The following is a 23,438-nucleotide window of genomic DNA, read 5'->3' as shown; positions in this document are numbered from 1 at the left end:
TGGTAAGTGAAACGTGTTGCTTAACTGAAGAACAAGGACCAAAACGAGGGGCTAATTTGGGGGGAACTGACAATAGTAGAAAAGGGACTTAATGTGTACTTATTTAAAGGCCCTATCCCAGGTGGTAAGGGAGTGTGGCCACCATGAGAGCAAAATGTATTTATCTTGAATATGCAAACAAGGACTTTTCTCATTAACACAGTTAACTGACATGCAAAATAGATGACAGATTCTCCTCGGGCTGATGCAGACCCCACACGCGCACACACACGTTGGGAGCGATTTTTGTGTTCTCATCTCTGACACAATGGCTCTACGCACGCACCCGTGGGACGTGGGCACCGCTCCACGTGTGTGGCCTTGGGGGCGCTTTTTTACTGGGGCTCTCGGTAGCTGACCGACTCCGGAGGGCACAGTCACAAATTACACACGCAGGCAAGCACACCAGTGTGTGACGCTGTGTGATGTGCTAAGCTAAGAAGAAGCCAAATGCCCCGCCATGGTTAAGCCACACTGTTCACTACAGAGGAGAATGAGGAAATGTAGGCGAAAGGGCACATGGACAAGGGGCACTTGGATTTTCCTTGACTTGCAGTGTCCTCTAATAACTGAATCTGACAAGCATTCTTTTCCAGGCTTACCTCCAGCGCGCTGACATTTTGTAAAATGGATTCTCCTCTCCTGTAAGGCCGCCCCGCACAAGCCTCTGTAGTCAGACAGACTCTGAGCTGAAAACCGAAATTCCTATTATTCTCAAACCTGTGGAGAAATTCCAGCCGTGGCCTAAACTTCCTGCTTGAATTCTCCCGTGACAGCACACAACACCACGGACAAGAGAGAGAACGCAGACAACACAACAGGGAAAGCTGACAACCTTTGAAAAGGCCTTTTTATATGCGTGGGTACACGTATATACACATATATGTGTTTTGAATCTTTGAAGCAAATCAAGTCACAGTCATCTGCACACTGGCTCTAATCTTCCACTCATACCACCCTCCACTCCTGGAGTTTGGGGGACGATTAGGGGAGATTTTCTCACATCGTTGCATCAACGGTCATGAATGCCACATCTGTGTGACAACAGACCGCAGTCTGAGGAACCTCACCCTTCCCACCACTGGGATTTACTGATTTACGGACGTCCACTCAGGAGACACCACGAGTAATTCTTTTTTTTTTTTTTTTTTTTTTTTTTGGTGGTCATAAACGTTTCTAAGTAGCTCTGATACATTCTCTGCGCATTCTGTCACTCCTCACCCTCCATTTCTGTTAATCTGTGAAGACAGGACAGCTTTTGTTTGGATTTGATCTCTCTCAAATTTTTGAAAGGTGACTGTGTCATGCTTTCTTCTCAGGAAGCCAAGTCTCCAGCCAGTGCCCCTGGTCTGCCCACCACGGTTGTGCTTGCTGGCCTGATCAGATTTAACTGATAACCTGTATCGTGGCCCAGCCTCTGAACGTGTGACCAACGCAGTCACCCAGCATCGTGTGCTCAGATGGGCCGCGCACTTGGCCAGATGTTCTGCTGGGCTGTTTTTCATGACCACGCCTATTTCAGAGCTACAGGCAAGAAGCCCGGCTTCTCCTTCACTGAGAAAACAGAAGCACTCACCCTCTACACTCTCCATGCCCAGGAAAAGCCACCTACTGGTGCTCGTAGTGAAGTCTGCCTTCCCTCTTGTTATATGGGTGACCTTTCTGCCAGTCCCTCCTTTAGGCATGAGATCCCAGCCCACCCTCGCTTCTTTTACCCACTGTCCTCTTTCTTCTGGACCACCTGCACGCGCATGCAGGCTGTGTAGAGTTCGTGCCTAAAAAACACACCCCGGATTCTCCGGGTCCTGCCCCATGTCTCCGTTACCTTGCAGTACAAAGTGAAAATTACAAGAGTCGCAAATATTTACTGCATCAATTTCCTCTCCTTCACTCCCTTTTGAGACCACGGCCATCAGGTTTTATTCTCTCCAACATTCCACTCACCTGGGTCAACATCACCAGTGACCCCCACTCTGTCAGATCCAATGGTCAAGTCGCAATTTCCACTTTTCTCAAACCTTCACCAGCCTGGCACACAGCCCATCACTCCTTCTGCCTGCAACGCTTGCTTCCGTTGGCCTCTGGGAGGCCCCATTCTTGGTGGCAAGGCCAGGCTCCGTGCTTGGCTCTCTCCCTTCCTGTATTTATGCTCGCCACCCTGGCCAAACGCATCCAGGCACATAAGGTTTTTCAATGGCATTTGTGAAGACTCACAAATTTAGGCCCTCAATTATCCCATGAACATCAGACTTACTTCTCTAACAACTCACTTGCCTTTTTCCCCTTGGAATTTTAACAGGTGCCACAAACTTAACATATGCTAAACAGGAATCCTGATGTCTCCAACAATACCTTCTCTTCCTGCCACATTAATGCCCCATATTAATAAATGGCAAATGCACTTTTCTAGCTGTTAGGGCCAAACACCATGGCATTACCCATGATTCCTTCCACTCTTCTTACTCTTCACGTTCAATCTGTTGACAAATCCTGAGAGCTCTACTTGCCAGTCTCTCTACCCCTAGCTACCCTCCACCCCTGGCGCCCGGCCCAGTTACCTCTCCCTGGGCCACTGGAACCATCTCCTGCTTGCCTGCTGTGCCCCTTCTTATCTTGCTATAGCTCATTCTTGGTCCAACAACCAGGCAGATTCTTTTTAGACGTAATGACGTCATGTCACTTTTCTGCTTAAACACTTCTCGCCTCATTCAAAACAAAACAAAAATCCAAAGTCCTCCACATGCCCACGTGCCTGCTATGATCTGGCTTCTTCCCTCCCCGCCCTCACCCCCTCCCACTCCTCTCCCCTCCACCAAGTGCTCCAATAACACTGGCTTCCTGCTGCTGCTTCCATCCACCGAGCACGGTCCCCCCTCCAGGCCTGGGGAACTGCCGTTTCCTCTCCCAGAACCTTCTTCCCCTGGATTTGGAGGTGGCTCTCTACTCGGTAATTTCGGGTCTCTGCTAAGATGTTACCCTGCCAGACCACTCTTCTGAAATAGTTTATCTGCCCTAACTCTACTTATTTTACAAACCAATTCGTCCTTCCAGGCACTCTACCAGATGCATTTTATATTCACTGGTGGCCTGTGTGCTGATATAAATAATATACATAAACTCCTTGAGGGCACAGACTTTTTATTATCCATTTGTTATCCTGACATTACCTGTACTTGGATTTCCTCAATGGGAAAAGGAGGACAGGACCATTGTGAAGATTCTATAAGAGAATGCATGCTGGGCCGCCTGGGTGGCTCAGTCAGTTAAGTGTCCCCCTCTTGATTTTCGCTCAGGTCAGAATCTCACAGTTCATGGGGCTCCGCTCTGTCAGCATGGAGCCTGCTTGGGATTCTCTCTCCCTCCCTCCCCCACCCGTGCACGCTCTCTCTCTCTCTCTCTCAAAATACACTTTTTTGTTTGTTTGTTTGTTTTTAAGATAATGCATACTAAAGCATTTCATATAAACATGTTACTGTGGTGGCGGGAAGTGAATTGTTCTAAGTCATCTATCTTACTCATAAAGATGACCACAAGGTGATCTTTCAGCTCAAAAATGCTTTCATTCTTCAGTGAAATTTATGCATAGTGCACGTTTCTTCTGATGGAAATGATACCACCATTGAGCCCACTTAAAGGGGTACAGCCCTCTGGCCTCCCTCATTTACATCTTTACATGCTGAGGATAAATTTCATCTCCGTTGTTAGTTTTTTCTCCAAACACCCTATATAGGGAATCTCTGTTCCTCTATTCTTTCAGAGCGCTTTGCTGCTTCTTGTTTATTAGGTTTGGCTCTTCAGAAAAATGCTCCGCGAGGACACTGAATAACCCTCTTGCTTTCTAGATCCCTGCAGAACCTAAGATAATTTTGTAACTAACAGGTGCTCACTGAATAGGTAATGGCATGTTGAAGAACATCGTCAAACTGTCATTCACATTTGAAAGGAGAAGAAACCATGATTTCTGCCTTTCCTTCAATGAGGGAACAGTGCAATGAAATTTAATAGCAAGATTAAGAAACAAGTCTCCAGAGAAACATGCTTCCTCAATAACCTTTATCAATATTAAAAGTGAGTCAAGGGAGGTAATTAGATGAACAAATGTACTGAAACAGACACTTTAGGGAAAACGTGAAATGGGAAACTGGAAAGGAAAGAGACTCCACAGAAAGAACAGTCTTAGAATTCTTACAGGGAGAACATTCAAAACGTCATCGGGGATGGAAAATAAAACAAACTGCAGAAGTTGCAAACACTGTCAGTGGTAGAGAAAAATGCATTCTTACATTTGGGAGGCATTTTACAATTGGCAATGTGCTTTTTTACATAAATTAGCTGGATTGAAACAAATAACAAGCCTATTAGACACGGTAGTTTGGGTCTTCAAGCAAAAAGAAGGAAAGATGGGCAGGTGTGTGCTCTTGGGAGGCTGTAATTATGAGAATCTTGAAGAGGTTTTTGCGCACATATTAACCAAAATAGTGACTTTCACGACGGTGGTTATAATGTAAAATTTGGAAAATAATTGCTTCCTGAATATGGAATGGAGGCTGTGAATCTACTTTCTGGCTCCTAGTCTTGTTGAATAAAACATTTGAGTTTTTAGTTGTGTTTTCTGGATAATTTGTAGGTTTAAGATAACCCACCAAAAATGCACACAATAACTACATAGCAATTAAAAAATTAACAAGTAGGGGCGCCTGGGTGGCGCAGTCGGTTAAGCGTCCGACTTCAGCCAGGTCACGATCTCGCGATCCGTGAGTTCGAGCCCCGCGTCACGCTCTGGGCTGATGGCTCGGAGCCTGGAGCCTGTTTCCGATTCTGTGTCTCCCTTTCTCTCTGCCCCTCCCCCGTTCATGCTCTGTCTCTCTCTGTCCCAAAAATAAAAAAAAAAAAAAAAAAAAAAAAAACGTTGAAAAAAAAAAAAAATTAACAAGTACATTAGAAAAAACATTAAAGCGGGAAAGGTAAAAGAAAGCCAGGAGAGACAGTGGTCAGTGGAGGTCGGCTTGCCCTAAGGTCTACCGTCAAGGGCACGAATAGTTGTATACTTGTAGGGTGTGTATAATGAGACATCAATTTTTCTACGGAAACACAGGTGTTTCTAGCACAGAGACGAGACAGAGATGCCTCACAGGACTGCTCACTTAGGGGATGTTGTATGATGTGGGGAACATACCCTCATGATATATAGAAGAGCAGGTTTCATAGGATTCTCACTTCTCAGGCTGACCACAGTGGACTCCATAGGGCTAACTCAGTACTTCAGATTGCAGAGCACTGAGGTGGGGCACTTTACTTATTTTAAGGATAAAGTTTAAAACATCTAGAAGAATGAGGCCATTATGTGCCCTTCTGGTAGCTGACAGAAGTGAGTGAGCCGTGAGTGTTACGAAGCAATGAGGTAAGCGGTACCTGGGTGGCTCGGTTAGTAAAGTGTCCGACTTCGGCTCAGGTCATGATCTTGCAGTCTGAGAGTTCGAGCCCCACGTCGGGCTCTCTGCTGACAGCTCAGAGCCCGGAGCCTGTTTCAGATTCTGCCCCGCCCCTGCTCACGCCCTGTCTTTCTCTCAAAAATGAATAAACATTAAAAATTTCAAAAGAAAAAAAGCAATGAGGTAAAAGGTTATACTAATAAATTACTTGGTGTGGAGTTATTATTGGTTGCTTGGTTAGGTGGAGACCCATATGCTTTACCAAGTTACCTGTGCTGAGAATGGAAAGGATATTGTCTTATGAAAATTAAGGGACCTAACCAGGGAAGATGCCCATGTGGAAGGACACAGCCCCGAGGGAAGGCTCGCGATAGTCCTCAAAAAGCTGCTTGGGATTCTCGTAGACGGACGAAGCCTTCAAAGTTACATGCCATAGAGTACGACTATAATCATTTCGTACTGGGAGATTTTTTAAGTGGGAGTTGTCTCTGTCCTGGCCAAATACACAAACAAAACCAAAAACCTCAGCAAGATCTTGAATAAACTGTATTATATTATATTCTCAGTGAATATTCCACCTTACCAAAGAGGAGAAGACTTAAAGGAATCTTCATAACTTTAAGGTATCAGAACTCTCCCATAAAAACTTGTGTAAAATAAACTAAATGCAAGTAGACTTGTTGACTAGTGCTACAGGGTTAATCAGAAGTCAGAGATTAACAAATGTTCACTGAATTCATACTAGAGAATTGCTTCGACTTCTCTATCTATATTCCATAACCATTAATTCTTTTTCACACAACCACTGACTGAGGTCTCCCAGGTAAATGAGTTCCTCAGCAAGGTCTAGTAACTACATTAAGAGAGCTTTATCATCCCTGGAGAACAGCCATTACCTCCTCATAGACAACCTCATAGAAACTTCTATCATCCATCCTCACACGTTTCAACCTCTGGTTTAAACCTCTCCCAGTCATGGATACCATGTGAAGGAAACTGGTGAACCACACTGTGGGGGCTTCGGTGTCTGAAACAACCACAATGCACAGCGCACCACAGTAATAATCTTCAAGAGGGAAGCAAACACACTGGCTTCCTACCGTCAGGGACCTTGCCCTTCTCGTCTCCTCTATATCCCCTGGGCCAAGCACAGCACCTGGCACACAACCAGCATTTATGAATACCTGCTAAAGGCATGCACGGAAGAAGTGAACACTTGAGGGCCTAGTAGGTGTCACTTTGCTGGCCACTTACATAATGGCGTCCTCACATTCATCCCATAGACCACGAGCGGTATTATCCTCATTTCATAGACAATGGACACATTGAAGCGCTAAGTGACGGCCCAGAGTAAATAACAGAACCAGGATTCAAACCCAGGTTAGCCCAACTCCAAATCCTTAGCGACCACTCCTTTTTCTTAATTATATTCTGAGGGAGTGTGGTGCCCAAGTTCATAGAAATTCCCTGCCAGGGTGGGGGAAGGGGGGTCCCAGCCAAGTACGCCTGAGAAATACTATACACTAGATTCAATTCTCACTGCCTATGACTGCACCAAAGGATCAGAAAAGACCTAAGGTACAGGAACCCTGCTAACTTTAAAGCTAACAGTTTGTCCCCCTAACTTCTCCTGCTTTGAAACTCATTAGAGGATCTCTGTCCCATCTTTCGTACACAGTAGTGTGGCCTAGAGCAGTGTGGGAAAGGCCAGACTACGTCATGCTTTCTCCCAAGGCCGCCACCAAGAGATGTTGAGAATGACAGGCCAAGATGCTTTGAAAAGATGTAGTATTTCTGGATTCGTTATTCATAATCAGTAAAGTGAAGGTCTTCATCAGCAAAAGAACCTATAAAGTCCCTTCTAACTTTAAAATTCCTATTGCCCAATGGCTTCACGCTAAAATTGCACAAGTAGACCTGTAGATGTGAGAGAGTCGTCAATTTACAAATCCACGCTATTCCACATATTTTCAAATCGGCTGCTTGAAACTCAGAAGCTATTTTCCATAGAAACAATGGCGGGCATGATTTCTAAACCAACCCATGACCATCAAATCAATCAATAATCCAGGTGAATACTGCACACATACAATGTAAAGTATTAGAAAATTGTACTCAAACAGCAGCGATTACATAAAAGTGAACAACAGTAAAATCTGTCAGAACCAATGGTGCTGAAGAAAATGCACTTTCCATTTTATGAAGAGGTATCAGTATTTTCAAAAGTTTTAGAAGGTGACTGTACTAGATTAAGATGCCCACGTACACTTTAAATTCGATGGCTTCTTTTTCCTTGAGACGAGAGTATCATCACCCCTACTCTTAGTGCTCATCAACCATGAGGTGCGAATGGAAAAATAAAAAAGAAAGGAACAGAGAAGTTGGCAATGTACAAAACCAGGTCCTCAGAGAAGGGTAGGGGGTGGTAGAGAGGCTGTGAAAAATTGTTCCCTACACAATTCCATGACAGGTCATTATTAAGTAGGATAAGGAGGGAGGGGGGACACAGCAAATTCAGGAAAGTGGAAAAGTGTCCTACTCGTTGTTGGATTATCTAAGATATTGATCTTGGACTGATCCTCTAATTCAGGAAATACTGAACTACAAGATAATTATAAGATAACCTTAAATATACTATATACTTACTTCCTTATAATTTCAGGCCTGCACAATTTTACGAGCAAATAGAGCTCATTCAACTATTTAACATATATTTAGCTGAATACCTGCTAATACATGCCTTTGCTGAGTTCTTGGAATAACTTAAGAAACTGAACACCCGATCGCTACTGCCTCTCTTTGTTTACATTATTTTGCTTGTTTAAAACTTCAAACACTGAGCTTCCTAGAAGCAGCAGGCTTGCCTAATTAAGAATTCATGTTTGTAGTCAAGCTTCTGGAGTTAAATCCCCATGTTGTCACTGACCTCTCCTTAGCTTCTCTCTCTGTAAAATGGGGATAATGAGACCACTGCCTATCGCACGCAGCTGAATGGGAATGAACTAAGATCATGCGTGAACAGTGCTTAGAATGGTGTCTCGCACAGAGCGAGTGCTCAAAAGAATCAGCTATTTTTATACTTGTATATAAAATCCACATCGAAAATACCTAGTAAATTTTTCTCTGTACGTGTATCTAGTGAAAAAAAGTAGGATATACAACAGTGTGTACAGTATTCTATTATCTTTAAGAAAAAAAAAAATAGAAAGTATACATACTTGAAGGTGGGGGGAAAAAAGTGTCCCGGGGCAAGTGCTTTGTATAGGTTCATATAAACAACATATATCTCGGGAAAGATACACAAGAAACTCAGCTGAAAGAAATTGGCTACCGCAGATGAAGGGGGTTTTACTCTTCTCTGTAAACCCCTCTATATTTTTATAATTTTTTCCCATGCTCAAATGTTCTTATTCAGTAAATTTAAAACATTCATCAAACTTATTTGGCTGGCGAACTAGGACTAAAATTGGCAACCGTTAATCCATCCATCCTACCTTTATTTAAAATTGATCCAAATAAACCATGGGGACGAAAGGCGCAGCATAGGGAGTATAATCAGTGGTATGGTGACAGACGGTGTCTACACTTGTGGTGAGCACAGCCTAACGTACAAACTTGTCAATTTGCTACATTGTACACCTGCAACTCGCATAACACTGTGTATTGTATTTCGATAAAAATAAATAAAATAAACTGACACACACCCCCGAAAATAAATAAAAGTTAATCCAAAACGTATCCATCAAACCTTTCGATCCAAATTACGTGAGGTGGAGGGATGGTAAGTTCTTTTCTCAACCCTCTTCAATTAAAAAATTCTATCAGTAAATACTTACGTCCTCCATCTTAAACGAGGGAACTTACTACGTTGATTTGTGTTGGTCCCATAGGACGCTTAATGCTTTACAGAAACAATGAATCAATTAGCTACAGACGAGGACAAAGTAATAAATGTTTGGGAGGGACGGTAAACTAATTTAGATAGCTCAGTAATATATGCTTTCTTGTTTTGAGTATTTATATAGAAATCACATGTTAAGTATAAATATAACAAAGAATTGCATATTTGAATTCATGCATATTAAAATGGACTCTTCACAAGCATCCTGACTTCCAGACAACGAACTGAAAAAATTAGTCAAACCAGTAATGAGGCACAAAACGGGAAAATTCTAAAACACTGAATTTTTTACTTCTTGGAAACACAGTCCAAAATTCAAAAATAAGGCAACTCATTTTTAAGACATGCCTGACAATATAAAACAAAAAGTGAACTTTACTTTCAAGAATTTTATAATCTCATTAAGGTTAACACTGTATCTCCTCTGGGGTGGGGGGGGGGGGGGGGGGGTGGAGAAAGAAAACCAATCCCATCAAGCTAAACAAACCCAACAACCCCAAACAAACATCTGTTTTGTTTTCTCACATCTTAATGGCCTATTTTAGACACAAATATTTGTTTTGCCAACAAATGTTTCCAGAATGCTAGTTAAAACTGTTTCACTGACATAGTTTATTTTTGAGCTGAACAAACTGCAAACTTCTCCAAAGTCCACAAGGCATCAGTGAAAATGAGCTAGTACGGCCTAAAGGTTTTCAAAATCGCTCGCTCGGTAAAACGTAGCGGCCGAGATGCATGCTGTTGCAAACGTCAGGATCATTTCCACAGTGAACAGATGTAGACACATTAGGTAGTACAGACGTGGCCCAAATTTCCTGCATTTAGAAGGAAGACAGGCCGGCAGCTTAGTTTTCCATCCTGTCACACTGAATTCCTGGGAGAGCTCAGAGTTCCTCTGCTACTTTGCACAAGAATGTTCCCGGTTTTCAGGCGCTTTGCTCTACTTTCGTGTGCCTTGGCAAGGATCAAAGAAGCAGAGGGAACGAATGGTTTCCCATGCATATTGAATTCCCTCTTATACTGATTTTTCCTGTGTCACTTGAAATTTAATATTGGCCAGATTCCCGTACATCACCTTAACCAGTAAATTGTCTGCACGCAGTCAGAGCATGGAAAGGTAAATGGCAACGTCTACCTTGTTGGTAAGAATTCAAATGAAGAAACACTTTGAAAAATGGACTTTTCTGTAGCATCCCTACTAAAACTCATTCCTAATGAACAATGACTAGCTTTATTTCGCGTTAACCTGAAATGTTTTGGTCACCATTTACTCTTTTCTCTCTCATGGCTTTGTATTACTTCAAAAATACAATGATGTAGGTAACTTTTCCTTTCACAAGAATTTGGCCTCAAAATTCTTGATTAACTTAATACTTCATATTTATCGAGTATTTAAGAGCTATGTGCCTCATTTTCCTCATCTGTAAAATGGGCCAAATAGTAACTACACCTCATGGGGGGGGGGTGGTTATAAGATTACACGTAAGCCTCTAAAAACAATTACATTTTACTATGTGTTATTATTATGGTAACTGTCATAATTATCCTAAGATGTTCTAAGAGATTTTGGACAAAAACATGTGATCAAGACACATTGTTTAAGTACAGCACAGTAAGTGAATTACGAATGAGTTCATATTTTGATTACACATATAGGGGTCATATGATAAAAACATTTTTTTTTTAATTTTTTTTAACATTTATTTATTTTTGAGACAGAGAGAGTCAGAGCATGAACAGGGGAGGGTCAGAGAGAGAGGGAGACACAGAATCCGAAACAGGCTCCAGGCTCTGAGCTGTCAGCACAGAGCCCGATGCGGGGCTTGAACTCACGGACCGCGAGATCATGACCTGAGCCGAAGTCGGACACTTAACCGACTGAGCCACCCAGGCGCCCCTGATAAAAACATTTTTAAAAGAATGGCTTAAGTACTCTTCGAAGAAAGTCAATTTAAAATATTCCTTCAGGACAATTCCTCTCAAGTGGTAGTTAAATCATTTCTATCGCTTATTTGAAGAAATGTATTTTGGTTATATTGATAATAATATGCCTTAACATTTTAGTGTTTAATGTGAGAAAATAACAGTCTTCGATGTCAGTGGCTAAGAGATGATAATATGTAAGTTCGGCTATTATCACAAAAGGAAAACATCCCAAAATGGTCTTTTCTTTTTTTCCTTATCTCTGTGTGTTTTTGAACCTAAAAGAAAACCACTGACTTCGTAAAGAATTGTTTTTAAAAAAAAATTTTAAATGAAATCCATCATTTAAAATTTAAAGTAACCACAGATTTAACTGCGATATTGGCTTACAGTCTTAGATTTCAGTAAGAAAAAAAAAGACTTGACTCTAATCAAAATTTTCTCTTAGAGGTAGTGGAATCTGCATTTACCACGAAGTATTCTTCAGAAACCGAACACATCCTCTAACAACAGGAAGCCATTTAATTGGGAAGATGTGAAAAATTGGACAACTGTTAAGAATGATACATACTGCACATCATCAAATCTCTAAAATTTTTCTCAAATAAAATGTTTATAAGTATACACCTCTTTAAAAGGGAGGTTTTGGGGTGCCTGGGTGGCTCAGTTGGTTGAACATCTGACTTGATTTAGGCTCAGGTCACACATGGGGTTCCACACTGGGCATATAAAGCCTGCTTGGGATATTCTCTCTCTCTCTCTCTCTCTCTCTCTCTCTCTCTCTCTCTGCTCCTCCCCTGCTCGCATGCTTTCTCTCCCTCTCCCTTTCTCTCTAAATAAACATTAAAAAAAACTTAAAAAAATAAAAAGGAGGGTTTTGATAATGAAAATAAAAATATTTTGAGCTAAATACAAAGAAATAAAAACATCAACTTTTGTGGGATGCAACACAAGTAATACTTAGAATTTTACAACACTTACTGAATTTATTAAAAGATACGAAACATTTAAAATCAACATTCTAAACTTCAACCCTTAGGAAAGTAGAAAAATAAGACCAAGTTAAATCAAAAGAAAGCAGAAGAAATACTAAAATATCAGAGAAGTCAATGAAATTGAAAACAGGAAAACAATAAAGAAAAATCAATGAAACAGAAAGTTGGCTCTTTTTTTTTTTTTTTTTTTGAAAGTTGGCTCTTTGAAAGGTCAATAAAATTTATCTCTAGCTAGGATAACAAAAGCAAAAAAAGACACAAACATTAGTGTCAGAAATGAAAAAGGCCATCACTAACAATCCCAGGGACATTACATGACTAATAAAGGAATATTATGAATAACTCTAAGCCCACCCATTATATAACCTAGATGATATGAATCATTCCTTGAAAAATAATCTACTAAAACACACACAGGAAGAAATTGATAATCTGAACAGGTGTATATCTATTAAAGAAATTGAATCAATAATTAACCTTCCAAAACAGAAAGCACTAGGCCTAGATTGATTCACTGGTGAATTATACAAAATATTTAGGAACTAAATGGTACCGATTCTTTTCAATCTGTTTCAGAAAATAGTAGCAGAGAAAACATTTCCTAGTCTATGAGGTCACTATTATCCTAATACCAAAACCAGACAAAGACATTATAAGAAATGAAAACCACAGACCAATAGATCTCATGAACAGAGATGCAAAGATTCTTAAAGTATTAGCAAAACTGAATCCAACAATGTATTAAAAGATTTATACACCATGACCAAGTGGGACTTATTCCAGGTAGGAAAATCTGGTGCAACACTCGAAAATAAATTAATGTAATTCATCACATCAACAGGCTAAGGAAGACAAATCATATGATCATATCAACAGATGCAGAAAAAGCACTGGACACAATCCAACACCCATTCAGGATACAAACTCTCAGCCAACCAGGGTCAGGGGAAAACTTCCTCAAGTTGATAACAAAAAAATACCTACAAAGAACATACAACTAATATCACACTTAATGGTGAGAAACCAGAAGCTTTTGTTCCCTGAGATCGGGGAAAAAGACAAGTATGCCTCCTCACCACTCCTGTTCAACACTGTACTGAAAGTCCTGGCTAATGCAATAAGATAAGAAAAGGAAACAAATGATATTCAGAGTAGGAAGACATAAATCTGCCTTTGTTCACAAATGACATAACTGTATAAAAAAATACCAACCAATGTGGTGCCTGGGTGGCTCAGTTGGTTAAGTGTCCAACTTCAGCTCAGGTCATGATCTCACAGTTCATGGGTTTGAGCCTCGTGTCGGGCTCTGTGCTGACAGCTCAGAGCCTGGAGCCTGCTTCAGATTCTGTGCCAACCCCCCCCCCCCCACCGGCTCTCTCTCTCTCTCTCTCTGCCCCCTCCCCTACTCTCACACTCTCTCTTAAAAATAAACATTAAAAAATTTTCTTCAAAAATACCAAAGAATCGGGGCACCTGGGTGGCTCAGTCAGTTAAGCGGCCAACTTCAGCTCAGGTCATGATCTCGCGGTCCATGAGGGCTGTGAGTTCAAGCCCCGCGTCGGGCTCTGTGCTGACAGCTCAGAGCCTGGAGCCTGTTTCAGATTCTGTGTCTCCCTCTCTCTGACCCTCCCCTGTTCATGCTCTGTCTCTCTGTGTCTCAAAAATAAATAAATGTTAAAAAAAAAAAAATTAAAAAAAAAATGCCAAAGAATCAACAGAAAAACTCCTAGAACTAATAAATGATTATAGTGAAGTTTTAGGATCCAAGGATCACATACAAACATGAATTGCTTTCCTAGATACCAGCAATGAGAAATTGGAATTTGAATTAAAAATATAATGTGATTTAATTAGTACCAAAAAAATATAAATCTAAGAAACATGTATAAGATATATATGAGGAAAACTCCATAACCCTGATGAAAAAAACTAAAAAGGTAAACTAATGGAGAGATATTCCAAGTACATGGACAGGAAGATTCAACATTGTCAAGAGTCAATACTTTCAGTTTTTCCCACCTTGATCTTTAGGATTCAATGCAATTCTGAACAAAATCTGACGAGGTTACTTGGTGGATACTGACAAGCTCACTCTAAAGTTTATGTGGAAAGGCAAAAGGCCCAGAACAGTCAACACGATATTGAAGAACACAGAGGAGTGATACTTAAAGACTTATTCTACAAAGTTATAATAATCAAGACGATGTGGCGTTGGAAAAAGAAAAGACAAACAGATCAATGAAAGACAATAGAAAGCCCAGAAATAGACCCACACAAACACAGTCAACTGATCTTTGACAAAGCAGTAAAGGTAATTCAACGTGGCAAAAGATAGGTTTTTCGGCAAACAGTGCAAAAACAGGGCCATCCACATGCCAAAAAAAAAAAAAAAAAAAAGGAACCTAGACACTGACTTATACTTATCACAAAAATTAGCTCAACATGGGTCAGAGACCTAAATCTAAATAGCAAAACTGTGAAACTTCTAGGTCACTACATGGGAGAAAACCTAGGTGACCTTGGGCTTCACAATGAGTTTTTAGATACAAAACCGAAAGCACGTTCCATGGAAGAAAAACTGCTCAGATGGACTTCATCCTAATCAAAAGACATCTTTCGATGTGTCTTTGAAAGACACTGTTAAGAGACAAAAAAGACAAGCCGCAGACTGGGCGAAAGCACTTGCAAACCTTATCTGATAAAGGACTTCTATCCAAAGTAGATAAGAACTCTGAAAACTCAGTAAGAAAACAACCTGATTAAAAGGTGGGCAAAAGATCTGAACAGGCACCTTACCAAAGAAGACGTACAGAGCAAATGAGGATACGAAAACATACTCAACATCGTATTTCATCAGGGAAATGCAAATTAAAGCAACTACACACTGCTACACACCTATTAGAATGGCCAAAGTCTGAAACACTGACACTACCAATGCTGACGAGGTTGTGGAGAAACAGGACTCTCATTCATTGCTTGTTGGATCACAGAATGATACAGCACTTTGGGAGACAAGTTGGCAGTTCCTTATAAAACTAAAGGTACTCTTATAATTCGGTGGTCACACTGCTAGGTATTTACCAAAGTGAGTTGAAAACTTATGTCTATACAAAAAGTCCGAGCACAAATATTTATAGTGGCGTTATCTATAATTGCCAAAATTAGAAGCAATCAAGATGGCTTTCAGTTGGGCAGGAGGAGGCTAGCGTTACTAGTTGAAGAGTAGGTATGATTTTTTGAGACAAGTAAATTACAATTTTTCTAAATGACCCGATAAACCTCAGTGTATTTCCCAAAGTGGATTAATACTTCTCTATTTCCAGATGATGTAACTTTTATTTTATTAAGATAGTCAAAACATGACTAACAAACTCGTTTCTAAAAATGAATGCAAAGGATTTAAAAATTGCTAAACGCAAATCTTAAAAGTTCTCATTACGAGAGCAAAAAATCTGCAACCACGTATGCTGGTAGATGTTAACCAGACTTCACCATGGTGATCATTTCACAATACACACAAATAGCTCATCATTTTGTGCACCTGAAACTAATATAATGTTAAATGTCAATTATATCTCAATAAAAAGAAACATGAATACAAAGGCACTGCTTTTAGTTTTTAAAATGAATTACAGGGGCGCCTGGGTGGCTCAGTTGGTTAAGCATCCGACTTCGGCTCAGGTCGTGATCTCACGGTTTGTGAGTTTGAGCCCCGCGTCGGGCTCTGTGCTGACAGCTCAGAGCCTGGAGCCTGCTTTGGATTCTGTGTGTCTCTCTCTCTGCCCCTCCCCTGCTCATGTTCTGTCTCTCTGTCTCTCAAAAATAAATAAACATTAAAAAAAAAATGAATTACAAATGATTGCAAATTTTGAGATAAAACTTTCATGTTCAAGTTACATTTTTTAATGTATTATATAGATCTATCCAAAGGATAATATAGCTTTCAGTATTTAATTATAAACACATTAAAATAATTCTTGAACTTAAGATTCATGAGGAGTGACATGTGTATAGGTAATACTGCATAATACCATGAACTTAAAAGAGAGCTATTCTTTATAACTTAAAAAATACATAACACCAGGATGCCTTGGTGGCTCAGGCGGTAAGCACCCAACTCTTAGTTTTGGCTCAGGTTGTGATCTCATGGTTTGTGAGTTCGAGCCCTGCGTCGAGCTCTGCACTGACAGCTCGGAGCCTGCTTGGGTTTCTCCCTCCCTCTCTTTCGGCCCCTCCTCAGCTTGCACTCTCTTAAAATATAATACCAAATAATGAGTCCTTACATATTTGGCGTGAAAAATCCTTGCAAGATTATCTTTATATGTTTATAATGACATCACAATTTCACGAACAATACAAGAACAGATACTACAAAGTATGGGAGGAGAGCTGCATATACCGTATATTCATTCTGTACTTTAGAATTCCAGGAAACTGAATTGTTCTACATTAGATCAGATAATAACTAGAGTCTGACTTAGAGTCCAGTGTAGAAAATATGGATTTTAAACCTAATTGACTACTAAAACTAAGAGAAAAGAACCTGAAATTATTTCAACAGAATAGACACTATTTTTCCTATTCTTTAATTTCGATTGCAAAACAAAAACATTAGATTATATGTGACAAATCATTCCTTCCAATTCTTTAATGAATTTATGTACTTTTCTCATTCAAAACTTCCATTTCATCACAGGCAAGTCTATAATCTTATATACGACTAATAGGAAAATGAACACCAAAAAACCGGCTGAGTCCACAGTCATACTGCAAATGTAAACAAACCAACCAACACCAGACTAAATCTTCCTTAAATTTCTCAAGTAATCCACATTTCTTTTTAATGTGGAAACTCACTGAACTTTCCACTTCTAACTACACAAGAAAGGCTAACCTGTACACTTGTCTTTTAGTGGGAGGTGGTGAATCGAAGAGATCAGAAAAATATTATTTTCTCCCCAGTCCAATCGGTTTCTATTCTGTAACCAGAAAGATACTGAATATTGAAATGAGTACCTGACACACTAAACATTTATTCAAATACAATCTAAAATAGATCATTTAACCTTAAAATCGTCTGGACGCTTAAAAAAATCGTAGGTTTGTGCTGTTTCCTATGTGATCTCCCCAGTCTTGCACACGGCATCCCTTTTACAAATAAAATTCACTTAAAATAACGGCACGGTCCAGAGACCAACTTTTCTGTACAATTATATTGGTATTTTTTAGCAAGTGCCCGTCACCCGTAATTTAAAAAACACAGTTAAGTCTTCACTACTTTGTTTTACGCTGTCTTCACTGTCAAAATGTTATGAATTAATTAAGATCACTCCGTCTTCTCATTCTATTCTTCCACAGATCCTAAAGCGTTTCTCTACTTGTTCACATAGCTATCCGATTTCAAAGCTCCTTTTAGTCCTCACGAAGTTTGCATGACCCAGATGGTTCATAGGAAAACAGGAGATCTCTCTGAAATTGGGACAAGCCATTATCTTTCCTCGTGATGCCTCTATGAAATTAACAGAGGGAAGAGAGGAAAATTGTACAACAGCTTCCACAATAAATCCAATACCTTCCGTGACAGTTTATTTTGAGAGCGATCGTATAGATGTTACATCTAATGAAAAGCCCTGTATACTAGGTTCTGTGAATACTGTATTTAGACGTGTGAATTGCGGGAAGAATATAGCAAGCTAGTTTTAAAAAAGTGAAGGAAAATGGAATATGATAATCAGAGATAAAAAATATTTGGAGTTGAGCTGTGCAGCAGAAATAGCGTTCATAGTTAGTGAGGGTACAAGTTTAGGAATGCTGTAACTTCCTAATCGAAAACAAAATAGTGCTCACCTACATTTAAGAAGAAGGTGGAATACTAAAAACCTGAAGTTTTTGGGTTTTTTTTGGTGTGGGGGGGGGGCATCTGCTAATATTGGGAAGATAAACCTATAGTAAATGTTGAAATTAGTACCTGTTCCATAAATTTTTTTCATCGTGTAGGATAACCAACCAGAACCAGCACATCATAGAAGTGTTTTTCAGTGTGAGACCACTTGAACCTAGCTTGTAGCAAAGAGTGGGCTTTGGCTCTAAGAATAAAAGGCAAAAGGAAGAAAAGTCTGTGACTGAGGATCATAGCTCACCTCATAATCCATGAAAAGAGAGACTACATTTTTTAAAGATGTTTACTTATTTGTTTTGAAAAAGAGAGAGAGAGAGAGAGAGCAAGTGGGGGAGGAGAAAAGAGATGGAGAGAGAGAATCCCAAGCAGGCTCCGTCTCTGCCAGCACAGAACCAGATGCAGGGCTTGAACTCACAAACTGTGAGATCATGACCTGATCTGAAAGCAAGAGTCAGACACTTAACCGAGTGAGCCACCCAGGTGCCCCAGGAGACAGCACTATTCTTTTCATTTTTAAAAGATGTTTTCCTTATTTTTGAGAGAGACAGAGAGAGAGAGAGAGAGAGATAGACAGACAGACAGACAGAATAGCAGGGGAGGGACAGAGAGAATCCCAAACAGGCTCTGCAGGTGTCAGTCTACAGCCCAACATGGGGCTTGAACTCAGGAACTGTGAGATCATGACCTGAGCCAAAACCAAGAGTCAGAAGCTGAGCCACCCAGGAACCTCGACACTACATTTTTAATAAGACAAAGGTGAGAAATACAAGAGAAAATATCAGAAATACAGGTAAAGACCAATACAGGAAGTTAAATATACAATATTAAGAGTTCCAGAAAACACTAATGGAGGGAAAGAAGTATCAAGCACACAGTAGGAAAATTTCCAGAGGTGGAGAGATTTTCATCTGGAAGGGCCTATCAAGGGTGGTGCAGAAGTATGAAAATGCTCATGCCCAGTTATGAAATTAAGTAGGCCATGATGGGGGAGAAGGGTGGGCCAGGGGAATCACTGCTTTCGATTATTAACTGTGATGTTTTTTGATTTTGGAAAAACATTAAATATTTAATGATAATCAACATTAAATTTGAGGTAATATCACTTATTTTCATACTCCATCTGTGGACAAATGTTTGTAATTATAGTTAATAATTCCACCTAAATATCTATAGTTATCTAAGATGTTATATACGTATCTTGAAAATGGACTATATTTACAATGAAAGGAACCTCAATTTCAGGTGCTTTTGAAGTTCCATAATTTACACTAAAAATTTTCAGCAAATAAAAATGAAGTTAATGCCACAATCATGATGTTTGACTTATAGTTAGGCCATGCCCAAACTTGCCCAAACTGTGAAACCACTACATGCGTATATGACTATAGAAAAATGCATTTAAACCACCAGAAATAGAGCCTGCAGGACTAATAAAGGGCACGTAATTACCTGCTGCGGGATCCGTGACTGCCTGGCTGGTGATGCCAGATGGTGGCTCTTGAAGCTGGTAAGTGGCATTTGTGGACGGCGTGGTTGGGCTGGTGCTGCTGCTCGTCATATAATGTGCTGGGTACGGTGAGCTGTTATAATACTGTGCGTACTGACCCTGGCCGAAACTGGGATAAGTCGGATAGTCCTACCAAACCAACCACACGAGAATAACCTGTCAGAATATTGCTCCTCATTTCTTACTTTCCAAAGGACAACTACATTGTGTTTCTGGGTCTTCTCTGAATTCACAGAGGAGCACACGAGCACCCATTGACTCAAATGTCCCAACGTGCAAACAAATTGCATGTAAGATCAGGTCCACTCTTCCTATTTCTTCGATTCCATGATGCAGTACTAGGTAAAATCAAACAAATCTGAAAACCAAACACTCACCATATAGGACTGCTAAAGAGATTTTTTTTTAAGAAAAAAAAAAAAAATACATATATTAAAAGGCTCAGGTAAGCCCTCACAGTATACTATAAACAGATCTTTCTTTATGTAAGAAAATCATCTGTTGCATTAAAAAAATTTTTTTTCTGAAGTTAAACTGGCTTTTAAAATTACCTGCTGTGAACTGTTAAATCCAGAGGAATTTGTGAGTGAATTATTTCCTGTATATAATCCTGATGATGTTGTAAAACTGCTACCTAAAACAAAATGAAAAGAAATACGGGTGACTGAACTATGCAGAATAATGTGCCCATAAGAAATCATTATTTAGATAAAACAGAGTTGAAGTTCATTGCAAACACACTTGGTTTATCTTTAAAACCAGAATCCATCGCCATGACAAAATTGTTTCTTGAAATAGTTGACAATTTTACTTTCACTGTACTGCAAAGGATTAAAGAGTAAAGAGGTTTGAATTTCTGAGGACGTAACATATAAACTGTGGACAAAATGATACATTTGTGCAAAAATATTAGTCACTGAACTTTCCATTTCAATTTGTAAAACGCACCAGGATTTTTTCATAGCTTTAAATATACATAATGTAAAATGATGGGATCTGATGAAATGATCTTGAAAGTTCTTGCAAGCTCAAAAACAATGCTACTTTCGAGAACTTGAAATGCTTTCAGACTTGTTCTTGTCATTATAATGGCCCACCGAAAAAGCTGATTATTTCACTTCACAAAAGAACAATGGCAACTCTTGACGTCCTTCATAAGACAAGAATCAAAGAGGAAGGTGACCAATGTTTTGTGTATTCCGTGTGCTCTCTAGGTAACATTCTGTTTGCAGAACATCTACGTAGATGTGCTCAACAATAAATAGTTGTCACCGTGCAGGATACAAACGTGAAAGCAAACCTCAGTTCCCTCCCTCGTTTTATTTACCATCTTACTGTGAAACTATTCAAAGCAACAATATACTATTTTTGGTGATATTAGCAAAGATCAGGGATTGGAAAATGTGTAAAAAATGCGATTCATAGGCTGCAAAATGGGAATCTAAATAAGCACAGCCCTTCTGGTTGGGCTATCTGGTCAACATTTAAGTAACTTTTGAACAGCAATTGTACTGCCATTCACTTTATGATAAAAAAATACGTGGACTTATACGAAGAGATAGTTAACAAAGATGTTCTTCAGTGTTGTTTCCAATAACAAAACCTAGAAAGCATTCTTATGTCCCTAACAGGTGTGATTCAGAAAGCAGAACCCTCTGAAGACATTGAAATGGTATTACGATAATGCTGAATTACATGGACAATTTTTTCATATTATTTTGATAAAGTAAAAACGAAAACAAAAAAATGTCTTGGTAAGTTCATGTGAAATATTTTTAAAATCATAAAAAATTTTTTAAAAGCACAAAAATCTCAGAACTGTTACCCATGGGAGGGTGTAACCATTGGCCACATAATGTTCGTGAAGCCAGTGCACATTTTAAAATTTTCTACCCAGAAGCTGTGGTGCTTCTGTAAACAGAAAAACCTTTTTCAAAAAAATGAAAATTTTATGGCAAATGAATGGTATAGGCAATAAACGTGCTGGCAGTTCAAGGATAAAGTCTTCGGTGTGAACTAAGTATTCGCAGACGCCTTCAGGTATGATGTGGTAGTGAAGATATGCCAATGATTTATTTGCTACTCAACATTCAAGTACTACCTTACGAGTCAGAAAACAGGGTTTCCCGTCATCACTTACGAGCGGTTTGGACTTTGACAAATCGCCTAACCCCTCTAAGACAGAATTTCCCTAACTATGAAAAGTAGACTTCGTAAGGTTCTTCAACAGATCAGATGAGGAAAGCACAGATTGCAAAGTTCAATGAGCAATCTACGGCACCACACAAGTGTTAGGAACAGTTATTGTTTACTTCAGTAAACATTTCTAAAATTCCCCACTGCATTTATGTATCTTTTCACTTTCCCAAACTAGCTAAATATGACTCGATCTCTTTGCATATCTAAAATTCTTTTCCTACTTACTTATCAAACATCTCTGAACTCTGAAAACCTGATCCAAGGCTTTGTTATTTTTATTAAGGGAAAATATTTCCTAAGATAGTTTCACATTTAGTATCACACAGACTCATATTTGAGGTTTCTTTATTTGTGCCTTTCAGGAATACCAATTGTTCAAAGTTCCCATAACATCTAACACGGAGAAGCAGAGAGCTCTCACACTCCTAATACCGACTCCACTGCAAAAATCGGGGCCTCAGATAAGCTTTCTATATTAATGTTCATTAGCATGTGACAATCACAAAGGTTTAAACGTATATTAAATACTGGACTCATGGTGATAATTACAGGGGGATAAAAGGATGACTAGGACATACTTGGGACCTCACAGGGCTTCCCAGGATGACATCAGTTTTGTTTTTGTAAGCTCTGGGCTACATGGGCATGTGGCTCACTATTTAGGTATTTATCAGTGAACAGTTCATTAATATTGATATTATATATAAAGTATATATATATATATATATATAATATATAAACTTACAACGAGAGTTTAAAACATTCCTTGTAAAATAAAATTTCAATTTCTTCTGGATAAGTGTGTGAATATCAATACCGTTTTTTTGACTTTATTATATACATTTAATAGGAAACATTACTTGGGGTTATGACTTGTTACTTTCATTTATACTACACATTTTTGAACAGTAAATACTGACCTCAATAATCCCTATCCACCAAGAAAGTGAGTAAGATATAGAAAATATATTTTAAAAATGGATGTTTTCATTCCATAAGTTATTCCCTGGAACAAAGTAGAAAGGGCCATGGAAGCTATATTGGCACGTATTGGCCACTGAGGTATGACCAAGTAAATCACAGTTCAGTACTTGAAATGGTACCCAAGTGACTTTCCAGACTTAATGCTACTTCTAAGACTGTACATTAGCTGGAATTCAACATAAGTTATATTCATTTACTGGCTGACTGCAGGCTGAGATTCCATTCCATTTAGTATGCTGAAACAGGCTTTAATGGCACTCCTGTGGCCTCCGAGACTTAATGCAACTTCCAAAAGGGTCTGACTTACTTCAGGGAGAGGTGGACACACCAGAGAATCGGGCTCAGGCAATATGAACGTTTCACCACCAGAATCGGATCTATAGGGCTGCCCCACCTGCCTTCGTGGAGGACTCAGGCAAAGAGAGCTGCTAACTTTCAGTCCAGGCCACCAACACTGGATTTCTGCAACAGCCTCCTTTACTGGTTTCCTGCCCATCTTCTGGCCCCCTCCAGTTCATTTTCCACAAAGGTAGAATACTTTCTCTAATGAGCATATCTG

At 39.6% G+C, this 23,438-nt stretch overlaps 1 protein-coding gene across 1 annotated transcript in view; it reads right to left on the bottom strand.

The window, feature by feature from the left end:
- EYA1 (EYA transcriptional coactivator and phosphatase 1) overlaps positions 1 to 23,438 on the bottom strand; it is a 165,093-nt gene that overhangs the window by 88,876 nt on the left and 52,779 nt on the right. Inside the window, exons 7-8 of the mRNA XM_049633285.1 lie at positions 20,248 to 20,330; positions 19,639 to 19,825 (exon numbers count right to left, since the gene is read on the bottom strand). Of these exons, the coding sequence (XP_049489242.1) occupies positions 19,639 to 19,825; positions 20,248 to 20,330 (270 nt within the window). The remainder of the gene's footprint in view (positions 1 to 19,638; positions 19,826 to 20,247; positions 20,331 to 23,438) is intronic.

The sequence above is a fragment of the Panthera uncia genome, chromosome F2 (genome assembly GCF_023721935.1).
Source record: "Panthera uncia isolate 11264 chromosome F2, Puncia_PCG_1.0, whole genome shotgun sequence".
NCBI classification, from domain to species: Eukaryota; Metazoa; Chordata; class Mammalia; order Carnivora; family Felidae; genus Panthera; species Panthera uncia.
This window is presented reverse-complemented; position numbering and strand designations above follow the sequence as displayed.